Below are 11,340 nucleotides of genomic sequence, written 5' to 3' on the forward strand. Positions count from 1 at the left end.
GGGTGTTATGCTATATGTTGGCAAATTGAACTCCAATAAAAAAATTTAAAAACTAAAAATAAATAAAAAATATTTATCTTTGTCATTGCATTTATGGAACTGGTGGTACATTCCAACCAAGTCATTTTGAAAATAAAGACCAACGGCTACACATGCTATTCTTATGTCTGTGTTTTACCAAATACGTTTGTATTGCCTGTCTGTTAAAAATTCAGATGCAAAACATATAGTTAACTAGTAACTTAAAGAAAAATATTTATTGTGAGTTTTTTAAATTACCAACAAACTAAACTCATTTCAAAAATAGTAAAGTACAGGGAAGGAAAATAAGAAGAAAAAAATTGTATTCAATCATATAAACCCAAAATAGCTATGGTTGATATTTCAGTGTCTAGTATTCTATACTTATTTGTATATCTACATAAATGAACATGTCCGTAAATCTTGATGTAGTTTATATAAGACAATTTAGAAAACAATAAAGAGGAAATGTGTCCAATTTTAAATTATGGTTGTATAACTTATTTTCCAATTAATAATCTGTTCTTTATACTGACTGCTTCACCCCTGTTATGTTTTTTAACTTAAGTGGTGGTGATTATGTTGAAAACTAGGATTCCTTCAATAAAATATGAAAGATTGTGAGTAAATCCCACTGTGGCATTTTATTTATTTATTTATTTTTAATTATTTAAAAATATTTTATTTATTTATTCATGAGAGACAGAGAGAGAGAGAGAGAGAGAGAGAGAGAGAGAGGCAGAGACACAGGCAGAGGGAGAAACAGGCTCCACGCAGAAGTCTGACATGGGACTGATTCCGAGACTCCAGGATCACACCCTGGACTGAAGTCGGAGCTAAACCGCTGAGCCACATGGGATGTCCCTTATTTATTTTTAAAGATTTTATTTATTTATTTGACAGAGAGAGAGGGAGAGAGCAGGAAGCAGGGGGAGAGGCAGAGGGAGAAGCAGATCCCACGCTAAGCAGGGAATCTGACTGGGGGCTGGATCCAGGAACCCAGTGATAATGACCTGAGCCCATGGCGCTTAACTGACTCAGCCACCCAGGTGCCCCTTACCGTGGCATTTTAAAGATTTTTTTCTACCTTACATACCTTACTTATATCTTTATGAACATTTGTATTTTATTTTTTAAAACAAAAAGGACGTTAGTCTAATTTGCTATAATTTGTTTCTTTCCTGGGATCCCTGGGTGGCGCAGCGGTTTAGCGCCTGCCTTTGGCCCAGGGCGCGATCCTGGAGACCCGGGATCGAGTCCCACATCGGGCTCCCGGTGCATGGAGCCTGCTTCTCCCTCTGCCTGTGTCTCTGCCTCTTTCTCTCTGTGTCTATCATACATAAATAAATAAAAACTTTAAAAAATTTTGTTTCTTTCCTTTACTAGATTAATCTCATACAGATTTTTTGTATGTCCGTAGGGAATATACAAAAACGTCATCCACTAGATCACAAAGAAGACCTAACTCTTAATTACAAGGAACCATACAGGGTATATTTTCTGGACTGGGAGGGATTCAAACAAACTTAAAGATCCAAGTGTTTATCATTTTAAAAAACACACCAACACTCAGCCCTGCTTTTGGCTTCAAGGATAGAAAAGGGGGGGAAGGGCAGCTGGAATGCCAGTGACACATAATTGGGGCCATGCGCAAACCTTGTGTGACGTTGCTGAGGCCCCTAGAGAAAAACGGCCACTTGTTTCTAAGCCGCCCTAAGGGGAGTTGCGTCTGAGCCTCCGGGCAGTGGTGGGTCCGCTCACCCTAAGATCTCACTGCCACCATGAGCAGTAAGGAATGTTTCAGGTGTGGACGCTCTGGCCACTGGGCCAGGGGATGCCCTAAAGTAGGAGGGAGTCGAGGGCGCGGAGCTAGAGGCCGTGGCAGAGGTTCTCCGTGCAGTTCCACCAACCTACCTGACATCTGTTACCGCTGTGGTAAGTCTGGTCATCATGCTAAGAATTGTGACCTTCTCGAGGACATCTGCTACAACTGTGGGAGAAGTGGCCACATCGCTAAAGACTGTACTGAACCTAAAAGAGAGAGAGAGCAGTGCTGTTACACTTGTGGCCGACCAGGCCATCTGGCTCGTGATTGTGACCGTCAGGAAGAGCAGAAGTGCTACTCTTGCGGTGAATATGGCCACATTCAGAAAGACTGCACCCAAGTTAAGTGTTACCGTTGTGGCGAGACAGGCCACGTGGCCATCAACTGCAGCAAAACGAGTGAAGTCAACTGTTACCGCTGCGGCGAGTCGGGACATCTGGCCCGGGAATGCCCCATTGAGGCCACCGCTTAAAATTTCCCCTTTGTCTTCCCCCTCTTCCGTTTACTGATTGATAATTGTATTATTTTCTCTGAAACCTCTTCACTGACCAAAAGTTGATAAATGGAGGCTAATCCCAGGTCAGTGAGCTTTAATTACCACGTTGAAGGAGGAAACGGCTGGAAAAATCTCAAAAAAAGTTGTTCACTTTTAGATGTCTTATACTGTAATGTGTTTCCGCGCCACTGGTGAATCTGATTATTGGACAGTCATACTAGGCATTAGGCAACTTCTAGGGTCTTCATACTTTGATTTAACATGTAACAAACTGCTACTGTGTGCCAGCCACTATGGAGGAATTGGGGATATATCAGTGAACAAATCAGATCAAGTTTGGGAACATAGGCCTAGAATCTATTAACAAATAATATAGAGTGTCAGTGAAGATAAATTGCTACAGAGAAAAAAAACACCAGGTAGAAGGATAGAATGTGCTGGGGACGGGACATGTGTTTCTGTCTTAGATGCACAAGGCACCCTGAGGAAGTGACATTTCTTCAGAGATTCATTGATAAATAAAGCTGATTCTAAAAATGTCTATGACCTTGCCAAAGTAATTTTAACTTTACTATATATTGATTGCTTTGAATTATCTGATTTCATTAGCTTTTAAATAATGTTGAAAGATATCTCTATCTGGCCCTACATAGAGTATACACTTTAATGAAAATAAACCAGAAAATGTGTATAATGTATGTAAGTAGTTTTGAAAGAGAGAGAGAGCAATGAGAAATGAAAAAAAAAAAACCTTAACAGCAAGTGGTTGACATAAACATATTTATGACAAAGTTTGGACTTACATATTTTTCAAATCTAAGAAAACAAATATAAACATTGACATTAAACATTGGGACTTTGACGATTAAAAAATACCCATTTGCATAGATAGGAAAATTATATTTAGGAGTTTCTGAAAAGTGTGTTGTCACAGATATAAAAATGTTGTTTCAAATGCTGGAATCTATTCTTAAAAAAATCAAATCTGAGAGATGCCTGGGTGGTTCAGTGGTTAAGCGTCTGCCTTCAGCCCAGGGTGTAATCCTGGAGTCCCGAGATCCAGTCCCGCATCGGGCTCCCTGCGTGGAGCCGCTTCTCTCTGTGTGTCTCTCATGAATAAATAAAATCTTTAAAAAAATCAAATCTGAAAAACAATTGAGAATCTATAACATAGAAAAGGTACTTTTAAATTCTAAATAAAACCTGGGATGGGGGAAGTAACTATAATTGAAGTTGTAATGGAAAAATTATTTGTAAAATAATAACTTCATGTCATGCCTAGGATATGATAGAATTTATATTAGAAAAGATAGTGTACAGGGTACAATTTTTGGTCTATAAACTCATGAGGTCAAGGAAATTTAACTGATTTTATAACTGAAGCCAATTTCTTTTATGAATCTCCATAAAACTTCATGTGTAATCTTTCATTCCCATCTAAAAGATCTCTTCAATGCAGCTGAGTTTCAACTTCTGTGACTGTATTGGGTTCCTAGAAATTGATTCTGTCTTTGTGTGCTGTTGCAACAAGATAAACTCTGGCACACTCACACTCTCAGCCCCTAAGTGAGGCAATCCTCCGTTCAATCTTCCAAGACGCAACATGAAACCCCTACATCACTCTGAGCCAAACAATTCTCCAGTCTTATCACTGAGACTCATGCTGAGCTCTAGGAAAGGAGAAACACAGATCTCTGCATTTGAATCCCCCCAAAAACAATCTGGAGTTTCATTTCCCATGTCCTCAGGAGATTGGCCCAGAGTTGGAGGGGGAAAATACACTATGTTGCTTTTAAAGAACACATTTAACATTGAAGTCTTCTTTACATTCCTTCTGGGCATTTTTTTCTATTTTAGGAGGAAAGGAAGCCTTACTTTGACTCATTAGTATCCCTGTGTCAGAAGTTACAAAATGGTAGCCCTTTTACTAAATCAGATCCATACTATGTTTAGTCTGACCTACACGTTGTTTAATAATATTCATGAATTAGATGCCAACATTTAAAAATTGCAACATTTTCTGTAGAAATTCTCATTTTTGATCTCTCTAGAACATAAAGATCAGGAAGCAATAGTCACCCATTTCTGGGTGGAAGCTTTCAGCTGAAGGTGAGTAGCATTTTCTCCCTATAGGCAAGTCACATGTCCCCATCCACTCTTCCCCATAATCTTCCAAAAACCCAACAAGCAGTTCCTTTCCCATTAACTTTACCTGCCAGGCTCCTCTAGTTGCTTGAGTCTATAACCTTTGCTGTATGCTTGGGGATTAGTGTAAACAACATTCACCACAGAAGTTCAGTTAAAGCTGTTTATATTCTCATATTTGTAGATACAAACTGGAAAGCACATTATCTTAATAGAGGCCAAAAAAATTTTAATCAAATTCAAGTTCCTTTCTAATTTAAAAACAAAATAACAGAACATCTCTTTAACTTAAAATAAGGGGGCACCTCAGTGAGTTGAGCGTCTGCCTTTGGCTCAGGTCATGATCCCAGGGTGCTGGAATCAAGTCCCGCATCAGGCTCCCTGCAGGGAGCCTATGTCTCCCTCTGCCTATGTCTCTGCCTCTCTCTGTGTCTCTCATTAAATAAATAAATAAATAAATAAATAAATAAATAAATAAATAAATCTAAAAATAGGGCTAATGCGGCTTCTTCTTCCAAGAAGATTGAATAGATGCACTTTTACCTATTCCCATTCAGTGCAATAGAAACCTCAAACATTATAAAACAAACATGAGAAGACTCTGAGAGATAGAAAAAGATGGGTAAAGGCCTTTGGATCAAAGGAACTACATTGCAGTGAGTTCCCTGTTTTCTTTTCTTTTCTTTTCTTTTTTTCTTTTTCTTCTTTTTTTTTTTTGCCTCATATATCCTGAACTTGAATCTGAAGAAATTTTAACAGGCACAGAAATAAAAAAGGCCCAACAAAGGCCTGCTTTCACTAGCCAAAGGGCCAGGAGAGAGGCAGCCTAGAAAGATAGAAAACTTTTATACAATAATTGCTTTACTTCAGACGAACATCACAAGTAAAACTATGGCCCCACCCCCCACCAGCGAAAGCCTAATGGGGAGCCTAGGCTTACCCTGATAATGCTGCAACAAAGTGCCCCAGCACCTCAGTTGGAGTGCTGTGCAGAGAAAGCCCATCAGTAATGAAGTGGCTTTTTGAAAAGATTTTAAAAATTGATAAAAGCTCCAGCAAAACTAACCAAGAAAAAAAAAGAGGAGAGATAAATTATCAGTATTGGGCATGAAATATCACTATCAAGCCTGCAGACATCAAAGGAATAATAAAGGATTATGATAAGAAACTATACACACATAAATTGTACAACTTAGATGAAATGGACCAATTCTTTGAAAAACACAAGCTATCACAACTCACCCAATATAAAATGGGTAATGTGACTAGCTCTTCAGCCATTAAGGAAATTGAATTAGTAAATAAATATTCCCCCTCAAAAAAATCTCCAGGCACATATGATGTCACTGTAAAATTCTATCAAATTTTTGAGAAAGAATTCATACCAATTCACACCAATAAAAAGCCTCAAGAGAAGTCCACTTTCACTAGCCAAAGATCCGGGGGGAGGCAGCCTGGGAATATAGAAAATAGAAGAGCAAGGAACATTTCCCAATATATTTTATAGAACTAGAATTACCTTAATAAAAAATTAGACAATGACAGAACAAAAAACAAAACCACAGATCAGTATCTCTTATGAATATAATGCAAAAATCCTTGACAAAATATTAGCAAATAAAATTCAGCAATATATCAAACGAATTACATATCATACCCAAATGAGATTTTTTCCCAAGGACACAAGATTGGTTCAGGATTCAAAAATCCATAAATATAAGCCAATGTATAAATAAACCAAAGAAAAAACCACATACTCATGTAAATTAATGGAGGAAAGGCATTTGATAAAATCCAATATTCATTCATGATATAAGCTCTCAGAAAAATAGGAATATAGGGGAACTTCCTCAACATGATAAAGAACATCTACAAAAAAACTACAGTTAACATATTTAATAGTGAAAGACAATGCTTTTTTTTGAGATCAAGAAAAAGGCAAGGATATCAGCTCTCACGGCTCTTATTCAACATAGTGAAGGTAGTTCAAGTTACTGCAATAAGGTAATAGTGGGAAATGGAAGTCATACAAATTGGAGAGAAACAACTAAAATTCTTCCTGTTGGCAGGTGACATGATTGTCTATGTAGAAAATCCCAAGTAATCTCCAAAAGACCCTTCCTAGAACTAATAATTTCAACAAAGTTGCAAGATAGAAGAAAAACACAAAAATCTATTATATTTCCATATACTAGCAACAAATACTGCAACTAAAAAAGGAATACTAGTTTTAATCACTCAAAAGAGAGAAATATCTAAGTGTCAATTTAATAAACATGTACAATAATTGTATGCTAAAAAAAACAATTGTATGCTGAAAGGTACAAAACGCTGATGAAAGAAATCAAAGGCCTAAATAAATGGAGAAACAAGTTGATGCAAATCCTATAGAAATCTCAGCAAGATTTTTTTTTGTATATATAGATTATTCACTTACAGGCAAAGGGAAAGGAAATAGAATAGCTAAAACAATTTTGAAAAACAAGAATAAAGTGGGAGGAATTGGTCTATCCAGTTTCAAGACTTATTTAATTGCCATAGTAATCAAAACTGAGTGGTATAGGTGGAGATATAGATATGTGTAGATCAATGTAATAGAATAGAAAACACAGAATTCGATTCTTATAAATATGCCCAACTGAACTGTGATAAAGGTGTAGAATCAGGGGATACCTGGGTGGCTCAGTGGTTTAGCGCCTGTCTTCGGCCCAGGGCATGATCCTGGAGTCCCAGGATCGAGTCCCGCATTGGGCTCCTTGCATGGAGCCTGCTTCTCCCTCTTCCTGTGTCTCTTCCTCTCTCTCTCTCTCTGTGTGTGTTTCTCACGAACAAATAAATAAAATCTTTTAAAAAAGGCGTAGAATCAGTTTAATGGAGTAAAGAAAAAGGAATCTTACACAAAAATCAATTAAAAACAACCACACACTCAATTGTAAAATGTAAACTATAAAACTTTTAGGAAAAAAAGTTTTTGGGATCTATGGGTAAGTAATGAGTTCCTAAGCATAACAACAAAAACACAACCAAAGGAAAAATTGATAAATTGGACATGAAATTTTGAAGCTTTTGCTCTGAAATATCCAACAGACAGAATGAAAAGACAAGCTGCAGAATTGTAGAAAATATGTATAAACCACATGTCCAAGAAAGGACTAGTATTTAGAATATATAAAACAACTCTTAAAACTTAACAGTTGCAAATTTGAACAACCCAGTTACAAAATGGGTAAAACACATGAAGAGACTTCTCACTAAAGAAAATATACAGATGTCAAATAAAGAAACATTAAGATATTCAATATCATTATCCACTAGGGAAATGCAAGCTAAAACCACAGTAAGATATCACAACATACTTATCAGGATTGCTAAAATAAAAAAAATAGTGGCAACATCAAATGTTGGCAAGAATGTAGAGAAATTGAATTATTTATACGTTGTTGGTAGGAATATAAAATGGTACAGCCACTCTTGAAAATAGTTCGGCAGCTTCTTTAAAAAGTACACATGCAATCACCATACAACCTAGCAATTGTACTCTTGGGCATGTAACCAGAATAGTGAATATTTCACGTAAAAAAACATGTACACAAATTCTTATAGCAGCTTTATTTGCCAATAAATGGAAACAATGCAGCTGCCCTTCAATGAGTGTATGGTCAAATTGTAGTATAGCCATAATGCATTATTACTCAAAATAAGAAAGAATAAAGTATCAATTCATAAAAAAATGTAGACGAATCTCCAGAGAAATAATATTGACTGAAAAAAAGGCCAATTCCCAAAGATCATATACTGTATGATGCTGTTTATATAACATTTGGGAAATCATACAGTTAGAGAAATGGATAACAAATTAGTGATCATCGAGGATTAAGTAGGGAGTGAGAGTGAGAAGAAAGTGGGTGTGGCTATAGAAGCATAACATAAGGGATGCAAATGGTGATGGAAATGTCTGAGTTTTGACTGTATCAATGCCACTTTTCTAATTGTGATATTGCACTATTTTTTTATGTAACCATTGGGGAAAACTGGGTACATGTGATATTTATGTATTACTTCTAACAACTATATGTAAATCTATGATTGTCCTAAAATGAAAAGTTTAATTTTAAAAAATAGAGCTTCACAATGGAAAAACCTGACAAACACTACCTAAAACAGGTGATCAATTTCAACATGCACAGTCACAAATAATGTTGATAGTAGGTACTCATTTTTAATTAAGTTTTTAATTTTAATTCTAGTATAATTAACATACAGTGTATAGTAGTTTCAGGTGTACAATATAGTGATTCAGCAATTCTGTACATTACTCAGGGCTCATCACAATAAGTATATTCTTTAGTTCCCATTACCTATTTCATCTACCCCCTCACCCATTTCCCTTATGGTAACCATGCTTGTTCTCTAGAGTTTGTTTCTTGGTTTGCCTTTCTCTCTTTTATTGTTGCTTCGCTCATTTGTTTTGTCTCTTAAATTTCACATATGAGTGAGATCAGTCTTTCTCTAATTTATTATGCTTAGCATTATACTCTCTAGTTCCATTCATGTCATTGAAAATGGCAAGATTTCATTCCTTTTTATGGCTGAGTAATATTCCATTATATGTATGTATACACCACATCTTCTTTCTCCATTTACTTCTTGATGGACACTAGGACTGCTTCCATAATTTGGCTATTATAAGTAATACTTCAATAAACATGAGGGTATGTGTATCCCCTTGAATTAGTGTTTTTGTATTTTGGGGGTAAATACCCAGTACTATGATTACTGGTTTGTAGAGTAGTTCTATTTTAAAGCTCTTTGAGGAATCTCCATATTGTTTTCCAGAGTGACTTTACCAGTTTGCATTCCCACCAACAGTGAACAAGGGTTCCTTTTTTTCTCCACATCCTTGCCAAAACTTCTTATTTTTTTGTGTTTTTGATTTTAGCCATTCTGACAGGTGTAAGGTAATATCTCATTGTAGTTTTTGATTTGTAGTTCCATGATGATGAGTGATATTGAAGTATGTTCAATATTTTAAAAATATTTTATTTATTCATGAGAGATACAGAAAGAGAGAGGCAGAGACACAGGCAGAGGGAGAAGCAGGCTCCCCTCAGGAGGTCCCAATGTGGGACTTGATCCCGAACCCCAGGATCACATCGCTGAGCCATCCAGGCATCCCTGTACCCTTTATATAATATGATTAAAACAACACTTTACCTTGCCATCTTTCTCCTACAAACATGTAACCCTAGTCTAATCTTGAGAAAAACATCAGATAAATTCTGAAAGGATTCTTACAAAATACATGACCTGTACTCCCCCAAACTGTCAAAGTCATCAAAAATAAGGGAAGTGTCAAAATGATCACAGTCAAGATGAGTCTAAGGAGACATGACAAGTAAATATAATGAGATATCCTGTATAGAATCTTGGAAGAGAAAAAGGACATTAGTTTAAAAGTAAGGGAATCTGAATGAATTATGGATGTTAGTTAATAATTAAGTATCAATATTGGTTCATTAATTATAACAAATGTACCATACTTATAAAAACTGTTAATAATAGGGGAAACTGGGTGCAAGGTATATGGTGACTCCCTATACTATATTCCCCTTTTTTTGTAAGTCTAACACTTCTAAAAATTAAAGTGTATTAAACATTAGGGCTCTTGGGTGAGAGGATTCCGGGAAGATGGTTGGGTAGGAAGCATCAGGAATCTGTCTTCCCTCCTAGACAACTGCACTGGCAGAAACTGTCTGATGTAACTATTTTGGAATTCTGGAGTCTATTGAAAGATCAAAACTTCCAGGGATCCCTGGGTGGCGCAGCGGTTTAGCGCCTGCCTTTGGCCCAGGGCGCGATCCTGGAGACCCGGGATCGAATCCCACGTCGGGCTCCCGGTGCATGGAGCCTGCTTCTCCCTCTGCCTGTGTCTCTGCCTCTCTCTCTCTTTCTATGTGACTATCATCAATAAATAAAAAATTAAAAAAAAAAAAGATCAAAACTTCCAGGGGAAGGCTTGGATAGCAAATTGAAGTTAATTTTGGTCCATTTCAGCTCTTAAAATGGTAGCAGTCACTCATTTCCCATCCCCAGCCAAAGGCAGGCAACTATGCATGTGTCCCTGGAGCAGTTTACACACAGCTTGCAGGAGCCATGGTAGGCAAAAAAGACCATGTTCTCCAACTATCAGGGATCTGCCTTCTGATCATCAACTGTTGGTTTGAATCATAGAGATACAGACAAAAAAGCAGTGGCCACTGTTGTTGCATCTCCCTGTATTGTTACAAATCCCATCCTCTTTGGCTGAAGTGACTCTCAGTGGATTTAAAGGGCTGGTGCCTTTTCCCCACCTCTCCCCTTTGATTCCTCATTTTTCTCCTTTAGAGAGCCAGATATTAGAGATCAGAAAATGTAAAAACAACTTTATGTATGGGGAAATTAGAAAGTGAGCATGCATGCCCACAGAAAGGCTCAAAAAAGACATGAGAAGATCTTAAGTTCCTACCACAGGCTGAACCTCAGCATAGAGACAGCCTAAAACAGTTATAGAAAAAGACAGCAAAACCTGTGGAAGAGGGAGAATCTGATTTTTGGAATTACTACATTATTAGATTCAAATGTCTAGTTTTCAACAACAAAAAATCACAAGCCATATAAAGAAAAGAAGTATTCAAAGGGAAAAAAATCAACAAAAATTGTCCCTGAAAAACACTTGATGTCAAATCTACTAGAAAAATATTTTAAGCAACAGTCTTAAAGATGTTCAGTTAATTAAAGGAAGAAGTGGAGAAAGTCATAAAAATAATGAATAGCAAAATGGAAGTATCAATAAGGAGACAGAAAATCTAAAAAG

General features: G+C 36.7%; 1 protein-coding gene across 1 annotated transcript; it reads left to right on the top strand.

The window, feature by feature from the left end:
• The first annotated feature begins 1,802 nt into the window (after positions 1-1,802).
• Positions 1,803-2,318, top strand: ZCCHC13 (zinc finger CCHC-type containing 13). Its single transcript, XM_055338778.1, has one exon. It carries the CDS (start codon positions 1,803-1,805, stop codon positions 2,316-2,318), a length of 516 nt encoding a protein of 171 aa, XP_055194753.1.
• The last annotated feature ends 9,022 nt before the right edge of the window (positions 2,319-11,340 follow it).

The sequence above is a fragment of the Nyctereutes procyonoides genome, unplaced genomic scaffold (genome assembly GCF_905146905.1).
Source record: "Nyctereutes procyonoides isolate TBG_1078 unplaced genomic scaffold, NYPRO_anot_genome, whole genome shotgun sequence".
NCBI classification, from domain to species: Eukaryota; Metazoa; Chordata; class Mammalia; order Carnivora; family Canidae; genus Nyctereutes; species Nyctereutes procyonoides.

Excerpts from the sequence above, each read along its gene's own strand:
- ZCCHC13 (XM_055338778.1), top strand. The coding sequence starts at position 1,803 with ATGAGCAGTAAGGAATGTTTCAGGTGTGGACGCTCTGGCCACTGGGCC.